Below are 25,559 nucleotides of genomic sequence, written 5' to 3' on the forward strand. Positions count from 1 at the left end.
GACTACTTGACTGTATGACAGACAATGGATGTATAGTATGGCAAAATTTTGAAATATAAGCGATAGGGCCCCCATCAGATAAAAACAAGTTCCTTGACTTTGTAATCCAGAAGATCTTGGATTTGTTTGCAAAATTTGGTGTACAAGATATGGTCTTTGAACAGCACATTGTTTTTAGGCATATGCAGAGTAATTCCTGTAGCCAAGAACGCAACTAAACATCAGGTTTCCCAGTGCGTGGCCCCATAAATAAATGATGTATGATCAGTCCCATATTCTTGATCATATCTGCATTGTTAATCAAGCTTTAGTCTGGTTAGGAGATGAAAGAACTAAAAGTGGTAACTATTTAAGTAACTAAGTAAGGAGCATTTGTGACAACAGGATTAAAAAAAATGGCAATAAAAGGTCTTAAAAAATACTTCATCTGTGCCTCTGCAATCAATGCAGATCTCAATCTCTTACTGATTTTATTAAACTTTTTAACAAGAAAAATAAACCTTGAAAATAAAAAAAAAATGTAGCTGAATTATACTGATTATGACAGAACCGGTGGCAAGGAGACATGTAGATTCATATCAAAAGCACTTCCTCTCTTTCCATTCATCTCTAGTGAGGATTTTCTTTGTACCCAGTATATTTCAGTCATTCTGGTTATGAGCTCTTGGTTTAATGTTATTTCTAGCATGTGCTTAGGGCTTCATCCTACCCTCTAATGTTGACTTGCATGACGTTGGCCCAAAGCAATGCTAATGAAGGTATTAACATTGTTCATTGCACTAATTTATGTGAAGGAGAAAGCTATTAAACACATCGCTGCACAAAAAAAAAAAAAAAAAAAAAAAAAGATTCAGTTCAGAGACAATTCCAGATGCTCGAGTAAATTCCAAATACATTGTTTGGCATTTGTGTTGGTCATCTTTTGTGCTCTGCGTACTCAATGAATACCCTCACAAATATGTAATAAAGATTAAACTTAAAACTAACAGCATTGCAACTGCCTATAATGTCCACACTCCTGCCAAGTTTCAAGAACTCCGCAGAACAAAATGATTACTGGGCATGTTCCAATGTACCATACTAGAAAAATGATGCATATATGCAGGCTATCATTAAATGAGATTGATGGAAATACGTAGGATGAACTATATAATTACAAGCTTAGCCACAAACAGTTTATGAGGTGTGATATTGTTTATCATGTATTCAGCAAAGGGAAGTGATTCTATTAAATAAGGAGCCGTAACACTTGTTCTCTTTGTGATTTAGCCATTATGCATATGGCATGCTACTTTTCCCTTTTCGTTGACTTTCTGTGCACCTCAGATGAGTCCAATGTGTGGAAAATCAATATTCAAGCAACCTATCCACCATGTTCCAGCTGAACACCGTGGGTGCTAATTTACACAAATGGCATAATTAATTCAAGCTCATGGCAGGTTTTAAGAATACATTATGTCCAGGGACAGAAAGAGACAGCAGTCAAATGAGCTAAATTGAGTTCAATGATTCATTTCAGACTCAACAGGCTGTGGGGTTTAACATGATCCCATACCAACAGGTCTCTTTGAATCTAAACAATTAAACACGGTCACAATATGTTATGTCTGATTTTAATGTTAAGACAGAGATAAAGTGTGGACGTAAAAGAAAAAAGGGATTCTGTGTAAACACATTTATTTAAAATGTCTAAATGGGCAGTAGCCAGATGTTTCCGATACTTTTTAATGAGCCAACCCAAAAATATGTTTGTATCTGTTTTTACCTTTTTTTTTTCTTCTTTCATATATCTTATGTTGCTGTTAGTCTTTCGGCTGTTCCCGTCGACTGGTTGGCACAGCTGACCAGCCAATCTGCACAACAACCTGCCACAGGTTTTGCGCCAAATGCCCCTGATGCAACCCTCCCAATTTTATCCAGGCTTGGGACCGGCACTGCACCCAGGGGCTTGGGTTTGGGCATTGCTTGAGAATCACACCCGCAAGACAAAGACGGATGCCATTCAAATATCTCATATTACCCTTTAAAAAATGTTTTAATAAAAAAAAAAAAAACTCTTTCTTTTAAGTAATAGCTATTAAAATCTTATAAACATTACACAATGAGAATGAGTACTTTTAAAACTAAGAAAAAAGTTGCACAAATCTAGAACTACTGCCACTCTTTATGAAAATTAACAGAAAAAAAAAACGGATATAATAAATATAATTTACAATAGTTACAATTATTTCCTTGCTTTTTATTTTAACTAAAAAACTCAAATTGCAAAAAAGTTGGCGCATTATAGAAATTGGGAATAAAATAAAAAAAAAAGAGGTAACTTTGTACTATTTTGAAGAAACACTACAACAACTCATTATTTGACAATGGGAAATTAATTGTTCGTTGCAAATATGCACTCGTTTTCAAATCTGGTGGATGCAACATTCTTCAAAAACAGCAGAAAACACTTGACTGTTTGTTTTACCAATGTACAGTATATTATTACCATGTCTGTTAATAACACTTTTTAAACCTTTGGGCACTGAATACACCAGTTTGTCAAATTTATCTACTGAGATTTTCCCTGATTCTTCCACTATGCAGGTCTTCAGCTGTACAATTACAATATATGGGCCCTTCGTTGCCACATTTTGCACTTCATAATACACCACACACACTCAATTGGAGCAGGCAGGCCAGTCTAGCACCCATATTCTGTGTTTAGCAGCCATGCATGTATAATCTGAGCAGAATGTGGTTTGGCATTGTCCTGCTGGAAAATACAGAGGTGTCACTGAAAAAAATATGGCCTTTGGATGGGGCAGCATATGTTGCTCCAAAAGGCGTAAATTTTTTCGGCATTAATGGTGCCCTTGCATACAGTATACGCAACTTACCCATCCCACGAGCACTGGCACCCCCGCATACCATGACTGGTGCTGCCTTTTGGAACAGCTTGGATGGTCCTTTTCCTCTTTGACCCTAAAAACATGACAGTTGTCATTTCCAAAAACTATATTGGTTACTCATCTGACCACAAAAGATATTTCCATTGTGGGACTGTCCATCTCAGAGACAAAGACAAGAGAATTATTTGTCTTTATATTATTTGTCTCAATTTATCCCTGTCCCAAACTTTGTGGAGGATGCTGCAGCCACTAGATTTGAAATGAGTGCATATTTTCAACTAGCAATAAAATCCACATGGTAGATTATCAAATAATGCATTTATTTTAGTGTTTTCAATATACTGAAGAGATTTACTACTTTACTAATGACTCTTTTTTGTTTTTATTGCTAATTTCCATACTGTCTAACTTCGTTGTTAAATTATTATATAGCACTATAATACCATACTGTATATCATTCTATTCTATTCTATTCTATTCTATTCTATTCTATTCTATACTTGAAATAAAATTTTTCTGATTTACTAAACTGATTTACAGATTACTTTAAGTACAGTACAGTGATGAGACTCTTGCATTTAAATGGTTTAAACGTTTTAAAGAAGACTGTACATTCATGAATGACCATTCCTGAGCAGAGGTGGCTTGGAGCCCTCTGCAGTCATTACCATTAACATTCAGAGAGGGAAACACGTGAACATTAAAAACGCAACAGATAAGTTGTCACCAACTTGACACAGCTTCAACTTCAAAAAGACACAGCTGTCTGTGGGAACTGCACATACAACACCAACACCGCTTGCACATTACACAGAAACGTACAGAAGGTAGGGGTTATTTTTACATCCCCTGTATAGTCCTGATATCACTCCAAGCCATTTCCACATATTTGGGCCATTTAAAGAGTTCCTGGGAGGCCAGTGTTTCAGATGTAAAGGAAGCAGTCCAATCATGTCTTCAGGTTACAAAGAAAACTTTCTACCCTAATGGTATCCAAGGACTAGTGAAACACTGGGATAAGTGCATTAGTGTAGCGGGGAATTATATAGAGGTACTGTAAAAGGTATATAAGGTATCTATATTATAAGGTGGTTTTTAAGGTATATAAGTTATATATATTATAAGGTGGTTTTTAAGGCATATAAGGTATATATATTATAAGGTAGTTTTTACTCACACAACGAAAATTATTGGCAGCCCTCATATAAATTGTCTTAATTATTTCTGACAAAAAATAATGAGTTGTTTTCCAAATTAAATAAGATAAGAAAATTATCTACAAATTGGTGTAATTATTTAAACAAGTACTATTTTTTTGTGCAGTGAAATGATTGGCACCCCATCCTATATGAAACACTGATGCAAATTATTCCACTGCTATTATTTTAAATGGTATTTAATCAGAATAAGAATCACAATGAGTTATAATAGGCAATATGAGACATATGTGATACATGAAAGTGCATGTGCAAGAATTAATAGAGAGTGATCTGACATATAAATAAATTGGTGATGATATAACAGTAAGATAGTTTGAAATGTGTAATGTATAGTCTTCTACAGATTTAGGTATAATCTCATGCCCTAAACACCATGGTCTTTACCGCTTTATCCTGGAGGGCACAAGGTGGGGTACAGGATGCCAATCCATCGCCATTGGCAATCTTCATGACTTTGGACTTAAGAATATTACATAAGCATAAAGGTTTTGTTCAGAGTATTAGCACTAAGATATTGTGTACTGTTATTGTCTTTCTATGCGACCAACACTGCAGTTATTACAGTAGATTCCGGGTATGGGTTATATAATCAAGCATTAAAACGGTAGGAAGTAGCTTTACCATGTGACAATTCAGAATTTAGATGAGGAGCAGCAAACAATTGTGTAGAATTTATAATGCATAGCTTTAAGAATGGCTGGATATACTGATGATGGCACTTGAATACAACTGAAATGAACCTAGCATGGTAACAAGTATTCTTGAGGGTCCATTTAATCACAGCTGTCTCATTCATAAGGGGGCAATTGAATGTATCTCATTATATTAAGCATAAAGGAAGTAAAGGCAGAGGAGAGAGACAAAGCCAACGAGAGAGAGAGAGAGAGAGAGAGAGAGAGAGAGAGAGAGAGAGAGATCCTTTTTTATTTATTTTTACAATCGAATGCATAGTACATGTCATGCATACATAAGATTGCAAATACACCTTCTATAATAGATGCATAGAACCTGCAGGTGTCTTCTAAATCCTGTTAAAATAAGCCCTGAAGCATCAGCTAGATGGCATAAATATGTATTTTGTAAAAAAACAAAAAAACAACAAAAAAACAACATTTATTTCAGCTGTGAGATTAAAGGAGAAAGGAGTGATGCATCTTTAAAGGTCATCCTAATGGTGCTATTTTGGAGAAACCATGTTTAAAGCCTGTGTATTAGTTCTCAACCAAAATGTCTTTATAAAAAAGCTTCATGAAAAAAAAGACAAAAATCTAACTGTTACATTAAGGAAAATGACATGTTGGTCATTATATCTCAGAGAACCGAACTACCCTAAATGAAATTGCTAAAATGAAAATGAAATTGCTAAAATGAAAATTAACGCCTCAAAAGAAGAAGGGAGTGTAGATGATGGATCCTTTTTTCAAGGATCTGAACTATGCTTGAGCAGTTCCCCATTTCTGTTTTATTACATTATACATAAAAGAAAATAAAAGAATATCTTCAGATTTGCAGGCCACATTTCCTACCTGTGGACACGTGTCCTGAATAGGTTAGTTAGATACTGCTAACTGTTGGGTAGAAAATGTGTGTGTGTGTGTGTGTGTGTGTGTGTGTGTGTGTGTGTGTGTGTGTGTGTGTGTGTGTGTGTGTGTGTGTGTGTTTAGTAGGTCTCGAGGCATGGACTTTCAGTTAAACAGAATCCTCCTTTGATCTTAAAATAAAATTGCAAAATTTGCCATCTGATGTTCATTTATTCTACATTAGTAGGACATGGCATGCACACCTAGAATTGCATATACACATCTACAGTAGATGCACAAAATCTCAAAGGAAACCTGCAGGCTTATTGTAAATCTAGTTAATTATGAATTAAAAAAATAAGAATTTATGTGAAAACATTTACTTTTGCTTTGTGAAAAGTGATGCATCTTTAAACATGCTTTTATTACTTTAATTTTGTTTGGTTTTTAGACTTTCTGATCATCAACCCAGATCCTTTAACACACACAGCAGAAGATTATACTTTCCATCAAGTTGGTTTTAGTTGCAGAGATCATTTTAATAATCATTTATTTTATATATTTGTACTGTAGGTTTCCTGAATTCTTTAACGTTATGGGAGAAGGGTTCAGGTACCATGACAAATACTTCCTTGCCCAGAAACTGTGTATAAAGTGTTTGAAAAGGTTGCAGTGAAGGTGGCTCTGCAGAGTTGCATGGGTGTTCAAGTAAAACACAAATGAACGCGTAAAACAGATTGACATTTAGAAGAATTCAAGCATGGTACGGTGATAAGACTTGGCTGCAGTAAAACATTTGAATGGTGTAAACTTTTTTAAGGGTGGCCGCACATCCATGAATGATCATCCCGGCCGAGATGGCTCAGAGCCCACTGCAGTCATTCCCATTAACATTCAGCAAGAAGAACACCTGATCCTTGAAAATCATCAGCTTGCAGAAGAGACACGTTCGTCTGTGACGCACAATCGATCACCAACACCACTTGCACATTATAGAAACTCGGCTGGCAGTTATTGCCGTGTCCTCCATACAGTCCTGTCCTCGCTCCAAGCCATTTCCACATGTTTGGGACATTACTGAAGTCCCTGGGAGGCCAGTGTTTCAGATGTGAAGTAGGCAGTTTAATCAATATTTCCGTTGTACTGGGAAAACTTTCTACCTTGATGATATCCAGGCACTAGTAAAACACTGGGATAAGTGCATTAGTGTAGTAGGGGATTATATAGAGAAATACAGTTAAACCTTGGACCTTGGATAATTCCTTCCGGAAGCACGCTTGTATATCAAAACACTCGTATATCACAGTAAATTTGCCCATAAGAAATAATGGAAACTCCAATGATTCGTTCCACAGCCCAAAAATATTAATATAAAAAAAACACAACATTTATGATAAGGAACAAAGCTGTAGGAAAAAACTGGTGTCAGATGAGGAAAAAATCAGACACACACACACACACACACACACACACACACACACACACACACACACACACAGAGAGACACACACACTAACAGAATCATTCTTCTAAACAGGTTCATCTCCCACACGGCCACAGCCTTTTGAACTTTTTTTTTCACAGAGGTTGTTGGTGCAACACAGTTACAAAATAAAAAATAAAAAAAGTTTTTCACACGCGTGCTTGGGAGTAGCGTGAGGGTGTTGTCAACTTTATTCTGTGTCAAAATCTCAGTATAGCATTGCCTTCATGATTATATAGTGCCTGATGATGGCTACTTAGTAGTCATACTGTCTTTGGTAAACTTCAGAGTTTTAGTGCACTTAGTGTAGAGAACTAGCAGTAGTCCTGGGACTACTTACTCACGTACTTATTTATCAACTACACCACTTTATCCTTTAAACAGGGTTGTGGGGGGCCTGAAGCATATCCCAGGAGACTTAGGACACAAGGCAAAGAGCACCCTGGACAGGATGCCAACCCATCACAGGGCACACAACCATTACACACACAGAGGTGGCAATCAAAAATGGCTGTGAATCAAACCTGGACCCTGGAGGTGCAAGGCGACTGTGCTAACCACTAAGCCAAAATGCCGCCCAGTACTGGGACTAGTGACTGGTAATTAAGCATGTTGGCCAAACACTACAGAACAAGGTTAATCTAGTAGTGAAGTCATTTACGACCCTGATCACCCATGCCCTGTTTATTTTTGTTTTGCCTGGTTTACAGCACATGACCAAGTAATCACTATGAAGTCAAGTCATTTCTAAGTTCTTCTCCAGTTTTTATGGGTGTGTTCAAGCAAAGAAAACATTAGCATGTACATGACTCTGCAGTACTGCATATACCAAATAATAAGTTGTCTAGTAGGCCCCTAGTAGTAACTGTACCTCAATCTAGTAACTGGATCGCATTAGAGTCATTAGAGATTTATCCGTGTTTGGATAAAATGCATAGAGGACTTATTGTATTAAGGATAATATTCTGTAGTCTATTTTCACTGCACACAATACAAAATCACAACTCTGTTTTTTAGTGTAAGCTTAAACACAGACCCTTGGGGCAATAGATAAACTATGTCTAGACAGGAAAACAAAACCAGTGTATTCTGACACATCATGGCACAGTCTGGTGATTTATTGGATTTCTTCTCTTGGCAATACAATCCTTTTTTTCACGGCTTCCACATCCATGTACTCAGCAGGATAAGGTTTTGCCTCCGTAGTATTATTTTCTCCCTGCTGAGGCCTAGACAATATTGTTAGATGATAAGCATTATTGTTCATTTACAGCACAGTTTGATGCTTGACTCTGACGCTGACAATGATCTTTAACTGATGTTTGGAAATTAGTGCCAGCTGCAAGGGTTATATATTAATGTGCTTGTTCTAATATGTGATTTCTATAGTAACAACTTACATAAGGACTTGGCTGGTGGCTGCTCCACCCACACAGTTAAAAAAAAACATGCGTAATTAGAGAATGTTAAATGCTTTCTGTGAGCAGAAGGTGCATCCAGTTTCAGCACTTGGAACAGTCAGCAATGAAGCTGCAACTTTAAGACAAGCAAAAGTTTTCAGGATGGAAAATGTTGTGGTGTGTTTAAAGCAAACATATTTCGTTATTTGGTCTGCTAAATTTCATAGCAGAGGAAAAAAGAAGAATGACGAAGGACCAATTGTTTATATCTGTTATGACATAAGTGATAAGAACTCACGTTTTCATGTTATGCATAACTATAAACTGTAAAAATACAAGCCATACTTCATTCATAATTTAATTTAAATAGTAAATGTATTTACTGTAATTCTTTTAAAGTAAAAGAATTTTCAATTGGTTGTATTGCATATTAGGCGGCATGGTGGCTTAGTGGTTAGAACTGTCGCCTTTGCACCTCCAGGGTCTGGGTTTGACTTGCTGCCTCTGTGCACATAGAGTTTGCAGGTTCTCCTCATGCTCGGCGGGTTTTCTCTGGGTACTCTGGTTTTCTCCCACAGTCCAAAGACATGTAATTTAGACCTATTGGGGTTCCCAAATTGCCTTTAGTGTGTAAATGTGTGTATGTGTGTGTCCTGCAACTGATTGCCACCCTGTCCAGGGTCTACCCTGCCTCATGCCCCAAGTCTCCTGAGATAGGCTCCAGAGGCCCCCACCACCCTGAATACAGGATAAAGTAGTACAGGCGATGAGGAGTAAGTGAGTATTTTCTAGATATTCAACTTAATATCCAACAAATTGCCAGGTTATAAGCAAATAAGTTATAAAGTTATTTAAATTTCACAGTAGTAACAATACATTTCTGTCCCACTGGGATTCATTACATCACCCTATTGTCTATTACGTCCCAATACTGTGTTTATATTTCATTCTTTACTTATCTGTATTGTAACCATTGCAAAGTAAATCCATGGTTTCTCTTAGACATAACATTTTGATTCCTATAAAAATCTGTGAATTTGGGTATCTGTGATAAATATGCTCAAAACTGTAATCTACCCAATGATTTTTAAAGCTGCAGTAAATTAAATCTTATAGTTAGCTTCAGTTAAATGTATAGTTGAAGAAATTAGTTATAATGACCATCATTGTTTTATGACCTTCAATCATTAATCAGTAGTGGTTTTTCCCAGAGGTCAAGGCAAGTCTGACTTCCTGTTTGTCAGACGGTACTTGACCTTTTAATAAAAACCACTTGATTTAACAGTTTTGTTTTTTCTAATAAACTCTTCTGTGCTGTTGCGGGCTGCCATCTATTCCCTATTTTCCACCGAGTATTTTACAATGCTCTTGTAAATGTCATGTGGTGAATGTGTGCTAAAAGTCTATATTCCACTTCAGCCATGGACTAAAGAATTGGAGTTGGCTTCCCTTGGTAAATGCATAGGAAGCATTAGAATTAATGCAAAGTGCAATTATGGAGGGTGGAGATTTGGAAGAAAAAAAAAAAAAGTCATTAAGAGGGTTTAATGACGTCCACACTGAGCGGCCAACAGGTAGTTCTAAACTTGATCTGATTGGCAGGACTTCTTATATTGCTCATTGTGTCTTTGCCTGCATTTAGCACACAGAAAATAACATTATCACCCAAATGAAGTTGGTTTTCCTGTTTCCCTGTTGAGTTTGGTTTCTCTCACGGTTTTCTTTCTGTTGCCATCTCAGGGAGTTTTTCCTCACTACTGTCGCCCTCAGCTTGCACACCAGGAATAAGCTGACCATTTTGATTTATTCCCATTTTCTCACATTTTACACACATTTCCCTAATTTTCTTTTAATTCTGTAAACCTGACCACTGTCAAAAGCACTATGCAAATAAAATTGGATTGAATTAAATTGAAGAATGTACTGTATTTGTGTATATCAAGTTCATATAATTGGGTTTGTAAGTCATACTGTATGTAAGTATCATGTAGTCTGCAGAGTACCTATTTTGGATACAAAAGTAAATTAAACATCTTCTGACTAAGCTTGCACTTAATGCTTCTTTTATTCATTAATGAATCTATACTTTGCACTAAGTGACCGGTTAAGAGAGAGAGAGAGAGAGAGAGAGAGAAAGAGCATATGTGTTGGTGAATGCAATGCAACTGTCCATTGTGTCCACTGCTATTGTGACGGTATGGTGGCATAGGGGTTAGAACTGTTGCCTTGTACCTCAAGGGTCAAAGATTTGATTCCTGCCTTGGGGCCTGTGTGCTTGGAGTTTGCATGTTCTCCCTGTGCTTGGTAGGTTTCCTTCCACAGTCCAAAGACATGCAGATTGGTTTATTGGTGTTCCAAAATTGGCCAAATTTTGTGCATGTGTGTACCCTGTGATGGATCGAAATCTTGTGCCCTAAGTCTCTTGAAATAGGCTCCAGGCCCCCGTGACCCTGTATACAAGATAAAGCAGTATAACCGATGAGTCAGTGAGTGAGTAAGTAAATGCTATTGCTGGCAGTAGTATGCAAAATGCACAATTATTATTTGGCATATTAAAGGAAAAAGATTTGATTTGAGTTAATTTGATGTATTGTTTTGTATTAGGACAGCATGGTAGCTTAGTGGTTAGCACTGTCACCTTGCACCTCCAGGGTCGAGGATTTGATTCCCGCTTCGGGTCTGTGTGCACAGAGTTTGCATATTCTTCCCTTGCTTGGTAGGATTCCTTCGAGTGTTCCAGTTTCCTTACACAGTCCAAAGGCATGCAGATTAAACTAAGCTACATTCCATTATCATGTGAATTAGTGTATGAGTGCATGGTGTCTGTGTGTGTGCCCTGTGATGGATTGGCACTCTGTACATGGTGTACCCCACCTTAAATCTCCTAGGACAGGCTCCAGGCCCCCTGCTACCCTGTATACAGGATAAAGCGGTATAGACATCAATGTAGGTTCTCTTCGATGATGAAACCGGCATAAAGTATTCCAGGATCCAACTGAGACTGTGTTTTTGAATTGTTATATTTAATTCTAAGATCAGTAAATTTATCTAACTTGGGTGGGAATTTGAGGTAATAGAAAAAAGCATAATATATCAAATAATAAATAAATATACTGTATTTAAGACAAAACCTAATCTACACTTAATAAGCTGACCACATGCTTTAAGCATTGTTAATGTTGTAATGTGTATTTACTCACTCCACCCCAAATCAAAATCAGTTCACGGCTCTAACATGTGGATGTGCCATTTTAATTACTGCATTATATATTTACAAAAATTTGTAAAAAATGTATAAAACACTTTGAGTTATACCATTAGTCAAATCTACACTGGGACAAACAGCTACTCAAATGACATGTCTCAAGCTGTTTAAAAAAAAAAAAAAATCTTTCCTACTGGTGAACCACACTCATGGAAAACAGAAGTAGTCGGACAGTTTGCAAATCATTTCTCCATAAGCAAGTGCTTATTCTTAAGAGACTGTACTGCTGAGAAAATGCTGACTTCCGTGATTCTTATTACATTAGACATCTTGATTGTATGTAAGTACTGTACATTTTCTTTAGTGGTAATCTATCTATCAGCTACTAGTCTTGATCTGTGTGTAAACTGACAACTACTGTAAATCCTGTATACTGTTTCTCTAGTGTGTGAAGGATCTATTATGACAGTGGTCGGACGAGTTGGGGAAATGGTTACTTTACCCTGTCAATATGATGCCAGTACTTACGGCATATCAAATGTTTGTTGGGGAAGAGATCAATCCTGGTTCAACTGTAAACGTACAGTCATCGCCACTGATGGACTGACGGTAAACTATAGAGAGTCACACAGATACAGTTTACCCGGTAAACTCAGGCATGGAGATGTTTCACTCACCATCAAGGCAGCACAGAAAGCAGACACTGGATTTTATGTATGTCGTATCGAGATACAGGGACTATTCAATGACATTAGCTACAGCGTTTATCTAATCATTACAGGCGGTAAGTGCATCCCCAATATTATCACACAATAACATGTTTATGCCCAACAGTTATTAGAAAAAATAATTAATTTGGATAGTTACAGTATCTGACTTGAGTTTGTTTTTTAAAGGACTAGACATACTCAACCTCACAAAATTATTCCCAACTTCTACAGCAAAGCAAATACAAGGTAAGTCAGAACATCCCAATAAATGCTTTATATGCTTTTTTTCCTTTAATTTTATATATACCAATATATACTGTAGTTATGGATCATTGACAAAATCAGGTACAGTTACACCATACAGTAGGTTTCTTTAATTTGTAATTATATAATATACATAACGGACAGCACGGTGGCTTAGTGGTTTACAGTGTCTAACCTTGCACCTCCAGAATCCGGGTTTGATTCCTGTCTGGAGTCTGTTTGCACGTTCTTCCTGTGCTTGGCGTGTCCAAAGATGTGCAGATTAGGCTAATTGGTGTATTAAAATTTCCCATAGTGTGTCAATGAGCGTGTGAGTGTGCAAGTGTGTGTATGTGTGTCTGTGTCTCCTGGTATAGGCTTTAGCCACCCTCCAGGCCCCCCACCCCACCCACGCACCCTGGTATATAGGATAAAGCGGTATAAAGTGAGTGAGTGATATATATAATGTTCCTCACATTATGTTTTTTTTTCCTGTAACTTAACTTAGCTACATAATATAGATAGATGGATATAGACAGACCTCTATTGCAAATAGAGTAAAAAACACATAAATTTATCCTTATTATTCTCACTTAAGACAGCATCCAAGTCTGTTGCCATGCCATCAATATTCTGGTCCAGCTGTGTTTTTCGCAATGCGCAGAGTTTATGAGAAAGACAGAACAAATGAGATACAACAAACAACCCATTTCAACCAATCTTATATCAACTCAAAGTCAACTCATTTCAGAAGTCACTGTCAGGATACAGGATACAGGATCAGGACAGGACTCAGGATACAGTTCAGCTGTTCAGCGGGCACATTCTGAGGTTTGTGTGAATGCATTTTTCATATTGCCCTAAAACAAGCTCTAATGCACCTTATTCAAACTATAAGTTTTTAATATATATTTTTTTTGCTTATAAAGAGTGGACTGGAAACCTTTATCCTGAATGTACTGAGAGTGGGAGCTATTGTCTTCATCCCTGGTTTAATCGTGGCACTGATATGGAGTAAGTTCGAGTGTATGTACTGTATGTTAAGTATATGTATGTATGTGCAGTGTGCGAAAAATATGAGTTTGATATTTTGTATAAAGTTTGTAAATGTACTTAATTATATTTATTGAGTTTAACCTAAACATACAATATATTTGTTTTTGGAAAATGTTGTTGAATATACAGTACTACGTTACAGTACATAGTGATAAAAGGAGTTATAATGTAAGCATGTTTAGTAGCCCTTAAAGCTCAGAGCATTTTAGTCATTATTTATTTTGCTATTTTTTTAATTAACACATGTAGGTCTTAGGATTGTGCAGTATAGAGTGACATATTCCTTTTTTAGTACAAAATAGACAATATGATGAACTGAATTTTAGTTCATTTTAACCAACTTCCCCAAACACGACTGAGTGAAAATTTAGAAACTGGGTCACAAAGGCAAAGAAACAATCATGTGTTTCTGTGGTTGTTTGTGGTTGTTTCTAATGTATGACCAAAAAAATGTATAAAAAATAACAATGATCACATGCTTATTTTGAGAGTTCTCAAATATTCTAATATTTTGGTAAAATGTACCCTTTAAAAAAGTAATAACTTTTGTTCTACCTGACATATACGAAAACCCAAATACAGCTTGAAGTCTGAATCCTTCATGTTAACACACACAGAAAGGCTTCTATATAAGCACTTTTTTTTATCATCATCATTGACCTATGCTGAGTTGCCGACATGCACTATATCTGTGCCGCTTGAGTTTCAAGTGTTTTAAAGTGCTTTTGGGAAAAGTTCAGTTCAGCCTTTATTTGTTACATATACAATACTGCACAGTGAAATTCTTTATTCTTCACTATCCCAGCTTTATTGTAAGTAGGCTGGGGTCATAGCACAGGGTCAGCCATTTTACAGCATCTCTGGAGCAGATAGGGTTAAGGGCCTTGATCAAGAGTCCAACAGAAACCTAAGCAAACTGACAGTGCTGGGGCTTGAACCACTGACCGTTGGATAAGTAACTGTGTTAATTTTACTGTGTTAATAAACAACATGATATTGCCCGCCCCATGCTTCACACCTAGAATAGTATCCTTCAGAATAAATGCGTCACCCAATGTCCTTCATACATAACACTGATTTTTAGGCCAAACAGTTTAACTTTGTTTCTTGTGAGCAAACCTGCAAGGAGGTCAATCTTTGTCACAGTGATTACCTGCAAACTTCATTTTGGCTTATTTATATTGGTCTAGCAGTATTAGATACTAGGTATTTTAACAGTAACAAAAGTGATAGCAATTAACACCTAATTATGAGAAAAGGCCAATCAGGAGCATCTGATAGGCATTACATCAATTTTTGGAATCTTCCAGACAGGATTAAAAAGACAGTCAGTTCGGTGTCCATAAATATCTGAACCACTTTTTAACACAACTGACCTAAAATCAATTCTGATGTGGACAAAACAGATTGACTTTCAAAAAAAACCCACCAAAGAACATTTTAAACCTTGGTGTATGCAAATGCTTAGCTTTAACTGTTGCTTTGATGATGTGGACATGTTACTTGAACAGATGACCCATAAGATCCTATGATTCAGTTCCTTCCCTCTTTTGACTAAAGAAAAAAAAAATACTGTACCTTCCTAAAACCATCAGTCTTGGTATGCCTTATGTAAATCCTGCTAAAGTGCTTTAAAACTGTTTATGGATGTGCTATAAAGGTCTAATGTGGGTTAAATTAAATGCTCTCAGATACAACCCCAATTCCAAAAAAATTTAGACCAAGTAGGAATGGACAATAAAAACAAAAGGAGTCATCTGTTGTGCGTCTTTTCACTTTCTTCTACTGTATACTAAAAACTGAATTATTTGATGATTTACCATGTGAATTTAATATTTTTTTTGAAAATATGCAGTCATTTTAAAAATAATAGATGCAACATTTTCCTAACTGTTTACATCTGTGTAACATGACTTTTGCTGTTAATACCACTTTTTAAGCATTTGGGCACTAAAGACGACAGTCGGTCAAATTTAGCTAGTGGGATTTTCCCTGATTCTTCCATTATGGAGGTCTTCAGCTGTTCAACTGCACAGGGTCTTCATTGCCACATTTTGCACTTCGTAATGCACCACACATTCTCATTTGGAGCAGGCAGGCCAGTCTAGCACCCATACTCTGTGTTTAGCAGCCATCCATGTGTAATCTGAGCAGAATGCGGTTTGGCATTGTCCTGCTGGAAAATACGGGGGTGTCTCTGAAAAAGATGCTATCTGGATGTCAGCTATGGAGCTATATTGCTCCAAAAAGCATATTTTTTTCTGTATTAATGGTGCCCTCACAGATTTGCAATTTACCCATGCCACAGGCACTGCACACCCTCATACCCTGACTGATGCTGGCTTTTAGACCTGACACTGATAACAGCTTGGATGGTGCTTTTCCTCTTTAATCCAAAGAACATGAAAGCCGTTTTTTCCAAATACTATTTGAAATGTTGACTCTTCAGACCAGAAAACACGTTTCCAGTGTGCCACTGTCCATCTAAGATGAGACAGAACCCAGAAAAGCCTTCGAAAACTCTGGACAGTATTGATGTGTTTAAGTGTGTTTAAGAATTAATTTGTAGATGCAGGGACAAATGGTGTTAATGGACAAAAGTTTACCAAAGTCTTCCCAAGTCCATATCATGATATCCACTACAGAAGCATGACAATTTTTAAAATAGTGATGTCTGAGTGTTTTTCACATCGTTGTAAAATTTGAAGTTTGAAGATTTTAAATAAATGCATATTTTCAACAAGCAACTAAATACATATGGTAGATCATCAAATAATGTTTTTTAGTGTTTTCAATATATTACAACGTGAAGAAACTTTACAGAAGACTCCTTTTGGTTTAATTGCCAGATCTTATCCTATTTATATACCATGATTTGGTTAAATGTTAAATTATTATTATTTTTTTTTACAAATTATTTTCTGGCTATTAACATGCATTGCAATGTGGTTTAAAGTTATGAAGATTTTAAAATATTTTTAATTAGTTTGAATTGCCCATGTTCTGGCTAAACAAGGAGTTTGTCGATGTAACATTATATGGCCTGCATTTGTGAAAGTACTCTATGAATGACAAAAACATGGCAAATCATTTTTATGCATTTTCTGTCCCCTTGGCTCAACAAAATTCAAGAAGCGTCGACATTGAATTGACAGATTTAAAAATCTTGATTCTATTATACAGCATTTTCTCAACAATTCTCATAACATGCTTGAAATCTAAATCAAATTAAAAGCTAAAACTAGTATCACTCAATACATCATATGCAAAATCGAGAGAGTTGTGTTTGTCGTGTTGTGGAAATTTCCACATTTCCTTCTGCTGCATGGCAGTTTAATTTAGCTCTCAGACAGTGTCTCTCTGGAAGAGTGGAAGTGAAAAAGATGACTCATGAGGCCCTTTGCTTGCTATGCACTAAAGTCTTTCTGCCCTTAGAACTGCGGCGCGCCAGAAAACGTGAAGACAGCAGTGAAATGGAAAATGCCCCCAGACGCCACCACAGCAGCAGCGGCATCTCCCCTTCCCATATGCCTGTAGCACATCTGGGTGTTCATTAGTAATGATGTATTACAGCGAATTATTACATTATTCAGACAAACATGGAATGTTCATTTTTTTTTTTTTGTAACACAAGTGTAATAATTATTTAGTTTTTAACTGTTTTTTTTCTTTCACTCTAATGCGAGAGACTATCCAGTTTAAAAAAAACACCTACATAATTTTAATCCCATCCTTAAACTTAACCTGGTTCCAAGTAAACTATCCCTTTAATACTTTGTCTGAAATATGCATTACTGTATATCTTTTTTTTTGTTCGTTCGTAAAGCATATTTTTTTTATTTGTTTTAATTGGATGGATAGTGTACTACAGTTTTGCACTTGAAAACAGTTTTATCTTATCAATAGACTAATTGGTCTTTTACTTGTCTTTAATGTCTTCATAAAATTGTCCCCTTAAATCTCTATCTTTTTCCACTGTATGTGCTTGACAAAAAAATAAAAAATTGAATGTAAATACTACCACCTGGGTACAAATCTGATTCTTATTTTATGTACTGTACATGACGGTAACACACATGTGAAAGGAGAAAAAGATGATGAAATGTATCACATGAAAGTTAAAAACTAGCCTTAAATCACCAACAAAAATATTTAACCTTTTTATATGTACAACATAGCGCCAAAAGTATTCGTTTGCCTGCCTTCAACGTGCCTATGAAATTGAGTGACATCCAACTCCTAACCCATAGGGTTTAATATGATGTTGATTCATCCTTTGCAGCTATAACAGCTTCAACTCTTCTGGAAAGGCTTTCCACACGGTTTGGGAATGAGTTTATGGAAAATTTTGACTGTATTTTTCTGACCAGAAGCATTTGTGAGGTCAGACCCTGATGTTGGACAAGGAGGCTTGGTATCCCAAAGGTGTTTATTCGGGTTGAGGTCAGGACTCTGTACAGGCCAACCAAGTTCTTCGACACCAAACTTACTCATCCATGTTTTTATGGACCTTGCTTTGTGCACTGGTGCGCTGTCATGTTGAAACAGGAAGGGGCCATCCCCGACAAATCCTGTTCCCACAAAGCTGGGAGCATGAAATTATCCAAAAGTCCAGCTCTGGAAAAACAAACCAACACCAGTTCCAACATGACGGCGCACCAGTCATATGCATGTGAAGGCAGGCGAGCGAATACTTTTGGTAACATAGTGCATATACCCTGAAGTTCTTTAGTTCTTTAGGTTTTGCATGGAATCCTCTATGCCTGGAAAATTTCTGTTTTATATGTATAGCAGTTATACATACAAGAAATCCTAAAGAGGTCACCCAGACAAATAAATAAGAAAGCAAAGCCTGTTGGAAAGCAATGAACCTGCTCTCAATGTGAAATCCATTACACTGTAGGTAAAATCTTCCCTGTAGGTAAAAGTTCACTCCAGAAGAACGAGCTAAAGAACTCTTAAGGCACTTTACTCTTTTCATGAAATTGAAAATAATGTAGGTATTCTATACCTATAAATGATATCTAATTTTCAATAAATATCACTAAATGCATGCAATAAACAAATGAATAATGTACCACTTTGTGTAGTGAGCTTCTCACCATGTCTGTACTTGTTTGTTTGAGGTTTTCTGATTTCCTCCCAGCTCACAAAAAACTTTCTCATTGTCAGGTAAAAAAGCTACTCTATTTATATTGGCCCTATGTGTGAAGGCGTGTGTGAAAGTGTAGTGTATTTGTGTGTTTGTGTGTATAAATCGTGCCGTTTGCAGTTGCAGCCCATCCAGTGAGCGGCCAATGTTCTAGGGATAGGCTTCGGACCCATTGTGATTTTCACCAGGACAAAACTCTTGCACAAAGATGACCAAGATGAAAGAGGAATTGATTAAAAAACATATTGGTTTGTCAATATAATTGAAAAAATTAGCCCAATAGTGGCACCTAGTGTTGCAACACTGATCAGATTTAGAGGAACAACATAATGAAGCTGACATGCTGGAATTATAAAAAAATAATAATAATAATCTTTAGGAAAAAAAAACATTTAATGAAGTTTCTTAAGATTTAGTTGATGCAGTCAGAATTGATTTGTAACCACAGTTCAGTTTGTTTACCTAAGAAAAATTGACAGCATAGTATGACACATGATTTCCCCTGACATCAGGCAGGAAGTCACATGTAGTTTCTGTTAAATGTGAAACGCTCAAATAAAGAGGAGAGAAGTAAAGAGATTCATCAGTCAGAGCAAAGCAACCACCATGGGTTGGGTATATTCTCAGATCTCCTTAGTCTGCCTCGTTCTCTGTCTCACAGGTAGGCACGATTAACAAAAAGTCATTAACGTATTTGAGGCTACTGTACATACTGCATAGCAATAGTGCAGGGTTGTGTTATTAAATTAAATGCATAACTGATTCATTTTAATTATTTGGTTAAAGTTCATGTATCGGTTACATTACAAATATAATACCCAATAAACAGGATTACTTTAATAGACAATAAAGCAAATTAATAGTCAAGAACGGGCACTTATGTACAGTATGGTGTAACACAGCTGTATTAACATTGATGTATTGCACCCGTAATCCAGATTAACTGCGTAAAACAGGGGGCTTTTAAAGGTTTTTTCACAGTCATCTATCTAAAGATCTTTTTATTATGTTGTATTATATTATATTATATTATATTATATTATATTATATTATATTATATTATATTATATTATATTATATTATATTATATTACTGTATATTACTGTATATTATAAAAAAACTCTTTTTTTAAAAATAGCTTTTCAATATTCCACTGTAACATTTTAAAGATCACTGCTACATAATATCTTAACATTCTCCTTCACATCCCTCTTTAGTCTGTCCAAGCAGGTGCAACAATGTTAAAGTCTTCAGTGGACAGAACGTCACTCTACCATGCAAATATAACTTATCTTATTATGGGAAATGTGAGATATGTTGGATGAGGGGAGATATTCCATATTCTGGTTGTGGTGATGAAATTATTGCCTCGGATGGAGATGTAGTGGTGAGGCAAGCATCACAGAGATATCAGCTAAATGGAGAATTACACAGAGGAGATGCATCTTTGACAATCCTCAGCACTACTCCGGAAGACTCTGGAAAATATGGCTGTCGTGTGCATGTTCCTGGATGGTTCAATGATGAAAAAGTCATAGTCAACTTAATCATTATGAAAGGTACGTATTCACTCCAACAACCCCAATTTTAATACTGAAAGTCTATAATACAACACATACATTATAGATACATTTGGAAATTAGGTTGCAATTTTTAAAAAATCATAAGGGAAGTGTAACTTTAAGTTAGTGTGTTTTGTAAAACGGATTCCACTTATTCAGCAACATTGACATCATGTGCTACTGCAATGTTGAGAATACTACTTCCTTATCCAAACTTTGAAATAGTTCTTTGCTTTTTCACTGTAATGGTTAAAACCACAATGACATAATTTATAGTGACGCCCACTTTGTATTTAATCTTCTGGGGAAACTATTTTGGACATTTTTTTTTTTTTTATCGTCCAAGTTTAGGTTTCTTAGAAATCTGTAATGCTAGAGTGATGAAAGTAACAAAGACTGCTATATTACCAGATGACATGTTAGTTACACCACTACATGGATACCATCAAGGTAGAAGGTTTTCTCAGTACACTAGAGCCATGAACACTTGAACCACCTGCTTTATGTCTGATCATGGCTCTGGCAAACTCTGAGAAAACTTACTACCTTGATGGTACCCAAGTAGTAGTGTAACTGACATGTTATCTGGTAATATAGCATTATTATTTTTGAAAAATTAATAATAATATATTATTATTGTTTTGGGGGAAATTAAAGGAGTTCCTTGGAGGCCACCTTTTCATGTCTGAACTCCCTTTATTTTCCAAACTTGTGGAAATGGCTTGAGGTGAGGTCAGGACTGTACAGGGGATGTGGAATAACTCCCAGCCGAGTTCCTGTAAATGGTGTTTCTGAAGTATTGTGTGTACAGTTCCCACAGACAAGTTGGCCACAAGTTATCTGTCAATTTTCAAGGATCAGGCACTCCACTTGCTGAATGTTCACGAGAACGACCGCAGTGGGTTCTCCACTTGGCCAGGACTGTCATTCACAGACATACGGCCTTCATTACAACATTACCACCACTCAAATGTTTACTTTAGCTAAGAGTCTCATCTCAGCACTGTGCCTGAGGTTTTTAAAAATGTCATACTTTTTTCGTCTTCATTCACAACAAATTTTATCACAAGTCCTGGTTTGACTTGAACACCCATTGTTTAATAATGCTGATACAAGAAAATGCTGAGACATGCTAAGAAAAGTCTTGCTGAGACAAGACTGTAAGCAAGTGTGAGACCATCCAAAACAGTGAGGGCAGAGCATTACCCACAATGTTAAGCAATTATTAGTAGCCGTCCATATGGGTAAGATTTTTTGAAGGGGAAGTTGACTGAGGCTTCATTAGACCGTGAGCAGATGAGATGACTTTTAAGGCTAGGGACAATATGAATGGAAAGAGGGGCCTGCTTTCTGTCTGCTTATTTATTTATTTATTTATTTTTAAAGAGGGACATATGTGAAACCATATTTAACCCTTACTTAATTTGAGTCTTAGTTGAAATGCTCCAAAAGGCCCACAGGTTAACAGTACTTAAACCTTAGACCACATCTAAAGGTAGTGATTCATTTTGAAATGAAGTTTACTATCCTATAGCCTATTAACAACAACAACAACAACAATAATAATAATAATAATAATAATAATAATAATAATAATAATAATAACAGTAGTAAGAAGAACATATTTTGTATAAATATGTTTTTTATAACATTTATTGTCCATGAGTTGGTTTTGATGGTCCTACAATAAAATTTGCTTCACTGATTAATTTTCTTTCACTAGTGACTTCTGAGAAATCTGTTGACTCATTTTGAATTACATGATCCATAATTTAGTGTTGCACAACTAGACTCAGAGTTTTAAAGAAGTTATTGTGTGTGGTTTGAACGAGTGGTTTAACAGCCCATCAATGGAAAACTATTAAGAAAAGGAACTGAACGATTTTTTTTTGGTGTGTGTGTGTGTGTGTGTGTGTGTGTGTGTGTGTAGGTGTGTGTGTGTGTGTGTGTGTGTGTGTGTGTCCTTGTGAAGGCAGAAAAACTCAGATCATTTGCAGATTTTAGGTTTTAGAAGGACCACAATGGATGATCTCTAGAGCTTGGAAATGTAAATAAATAATATAATCACCTGTAAATTGAATATATATATTTTATATAATTACCTGTGAATATTACGTACAGTGAAGATGACCACTGATTCAGTTTTACAAAGCGATAACAGTTAAGTTTTCACTCAGTTTTATAAAACATTTTAAGTAATTCATGTTTTCAGAAGAAGTCTCTAGTTTGAGTGTTTTGTAATAATCCGAACTGAAGCTATTCCTTTAGGTTTCCCGCCATGGAAACAGGAGCAGCTTCAGGTATTACAGATATTCAAAACAGTACCAACATTTTTTTTTCTTTCACAAACAGAACCTTCATCAACTGAAGTGAATTCTTTAATACCAAGTACCTCAGAACTGGTAACAATGGATCCATTGCACACTGAATCAACAAATGGTACATCAAAATGCATAAAGTCATGACTTTACAAGGGTGAGACAAAAGTATCCACACTCCACACTTTTTGTTGTGAAAAAAAGTGTGTATGAATAGATTTTTGAGGTCTTATAGCATCCTGCCCACTGTCCTAATCCCCTTAAAGCAGCCATTTGAGAGCAAAAATTCACTTTTGATGAAGAAGTGAAGACAGCAGTGCATTCATGGCTTACAGCTCAGCCCAAAACATTTTTAATCAGGAAATACGAAAGCTGGTTGACAGATGGACAAAGTGTATTGAAATGCATGGACATCATGTAAAAAAGTATTTGTCTTAAAATTATAATTAATTTAAATAAATTCTTCAGCCAGAGTGTGGCTAATCTTTGACTCACCCTCGTATCTTATAGCTGCTTTTAATTATTTATTGTATATTATGATTGTAAAATGTAATAATAGAAACTCCAGAAAAATAGACCAACACTTTACAGTGTCACCTTTAATTTGTTTCTCTTTCGGATACAAAAAATGATGAACACCATTAGAAGTCTCTAGCACAAGGAATGACTTTAACAACTTTACTCCAGAAAATGATAAAACTGTAAGTATGAATAAATCCTTACAGAAATTCTGTAACAATCACTGTTTTGTTACTAATTCTAAATGTTCTTATTATAAGGTGAAAGAGCGAACAGATGATATTATTCCTATAACTCTTATATCGATCCTGCTGGTTATCCTGGGTTTGGGCACCGTTGTTTTTCTTATATGTAAGTACATTTATCTTACCATAAGCACCGGTATTTTTCTTTCAACACTGATCTTTGTCTTTGCTGTTGCAATAAAAAGTCTTGTCCTGTATGACTGTTCTCTCTTCAGGGAAGAAAAAAAGAAGAACCAGGGAATCTTTAGAAATGTAAGTGAAAGTGGATTTACATTCATTTGAGTCAAATAGAAAGGCAACAAGGCCATTTGATGAAAAATAAGAATCTATAAAAAATTTAAAAATCAGAGGGGGAACAATTATTAATATGTTTGCAAGAAACTAACTTATGGAAATTAAAGCCTATCCAATAAACCTTAGGACATACATTAAAACATGTAAAAGTACCGGTGAACACGGACCTCTGTAAAACCTGGTAATAACCAACCACACGTTCTATGATGTGACCTAACGTAAAATTTCTCTCTTTTTTTATCTGTGCCTGATCAAATCTACTTTCCCACTCATTTTCCTCTTCTCCAGTGATGTGAAACCATTTATAACAGAGTCCATCCATTCATGCATCATCCATATTGCTTATCCTGTATAAGATCGTAGGGGGCCTCAGGAACTCATGGAACTTAGGGCACATGGTGGGGTACTCCCTTGGTGGGGTTAACTGAGAGTTAGTATGTAAAATATGTTTTACATGTAGATTCAATTCTCTCCCAGCAGAGACCTGAACACAAACGCCTCAGCCATCTACAACAACGTAGAAGTCAGCCTTGGTCTGAACAGCCGGTCAATGGTTGTGGAGAACGTCTACCAGTTAGACACAGAGAATGAATATGAACAATGGTCAAGATAATTTAAGGAGCTTACATCCTATGCAAAGTGTCAGCTTTGGACTGTTTTTTTAAGGCTTGGGATAAAAATAATTTTAAAAATGTGATAAATGCATTTTCCTATACCTATTAAGACATTTGTAAATGTTACAGTTGTAAATGTGTAAATGTTGATGATTTGTAAATCTTACATTGTAAAAGTTTAAATTATAAATACATTTTCAACTCCATGAATCTTTTGATTCTATTGATGCATTTTGTCAAGTTTGATTCATTGCACTTTGTAGGCTAATGTGCTGGAACTTGTTGTGATTGAATGATAAAACAGTAGGAAATTCTTTACACGGTCTTATGCAGAAGTTTAGGCACCCCTTCATAAATAACAGATTTTGGTGATTTTTTTAATTGAAAAGATGTTAACACAGTCTCTCTTGGAAATGTAAAAAAAAATGGACAATATTTTCTGCAAACAAAAATAACAAATAAAAACATTATTGTGGCACTGTGCAAAAGTTTAGGCACCCTACATAATCAGTACTTCAGGCAGATATCACAACTTGTAAACGCTTTTTATAGCCAGGTAAAGTCTTTAAATTCTTGTACTTGGGATTTTCTCCCATTCTTCCTTGCAACAGGCTTCTAGTTCTGTAATATTCTTTGGTCATCTTGCATGCACAGCTACACACAAATGCATGCAGCATTTACACACAAATTTTAATGATGTTTAAATCAGGGAACTGTAATAGCCGTTCCAAAACCTTCAGCTTGCAACTCTTGAGGTATTCCATAGTGGATTTCGAGGTATGCTTAGGATCATTGTCCTGTTGGAAAAGCCATCCTTCAGCTTCATCTTTTTTCACAGACGGTGTGATGTTTGCTTCCAGAATTTCCCGGTATTCAGTGGAATCCATTCTTCCCTCCACCCGTGCAATGTTTCCTGTGCCACTGGCTGCAACACAGCCCCAAAGCATAATGAATCCACCCCCATGCTCAATAGTTGGCAAGGTGTTCTTTTCATATAATGCTGCTCAGTTTTTTCTCTAAACATGCCTTTCCTGATTGTGGCCATAGAGTTCTATTTTAACTTCATCAGTCACTTGTTTCCAAAATGCATCAGGCTTCTGTAGATGTTCTTGTGTATACTTCTGATG

At 36.1% G+C, this 25,559-nt stretch overlaps 3 protein-coding genes across 5 annotated transcripts in view; all 3 read left to right on the forward strand.

The window, feature by feature from the left end:
- Positions 1–25,559, forward strand: part of lcp2a (lymphocyte cytosolic protein 2a) — a 186,053-nt gene that overhangs the window by 73,702 nt on the left and 86,792 nt on the right. The window lies entirely within an intron of this gene.
- Positions 11,970–17,521, forward strand: havcr2 (hepatitis A virus cellular receptor 2). Of its 2 annotated transcripts, none has more exons than XM_053478170.1 (6): positions 11,970–12,055; positions 12,165–12,503; positions 12,616–12,675; positions 13,424–13,503; positions 13,602–13,686; positions 17,164–17,521. In XM_053478170.1, exons 2-6 carry the CDS (start codon positions 12,182–12,184, stop codon positions 17,283–17,285), a joined length of 669 nt encoding a protein of 222 aa, XP_053334145.1. In that variant the 5' UTR covers positions 11,970–12,055; positions 12,165–12,181; the 3' UTR covers positions 17,286–17,521. The 2 variants fall into 2 exon arrangements, with proteins under 2 accessions (XP_053334145.1, XP_053334144.1); XM_053478169.1 differs by having other exon boundaries at positions 11,979–12,059.
- Positions 19,413–24,801, forward strand: LOC128507358 (hepatitis A virus cellular receptor 2 homolog). Of its 2 annotated transcripts, none has more exons than XM_053478165.1 (7): positions 19,413–19,541; positions 20,098–20,439; positions 22,795–22,881; positions 23,406–23,461; positions 23,540–23,630; positions 23,740–23,776; positions 24,296–24,801. In XM_053478165.1, exons 1-7 carry the CDS (start codon positions 19,487–19,489, stop codon positions 24,429–24,431), a joined length of 804 nt encoding a protein of 267 aa, XP_053334140.1. In that variant the 5' UTR covers positions 19,413–19,486; the 3' UTR covers positions 24,432–24,801. The 2 variants fall into 2 exon arrangements, with proteins under 2 accessions (XP_053334140.1, XP_053334141.1); XM_053478166.1 differs by having other exon boundaries at positions 24,299–24,799.

This window comes from Clarias gariepinus, chromosome 19, assembly GCF_024256425.1.
Source record: "Clarias gariepinus isolate MV-2021 ecotype Netherlands chromosome 19, CGAR_prim_01v2, whole genome shotgun sequence".
In the NCBI taxonomy this organism is placed as follows: domain Eukaryota; kingdom Metazoa; phylum Chordata; class Actinopteri; order Siluriformes; family Clariidae; genus Clarias; species Clarias gariepinus.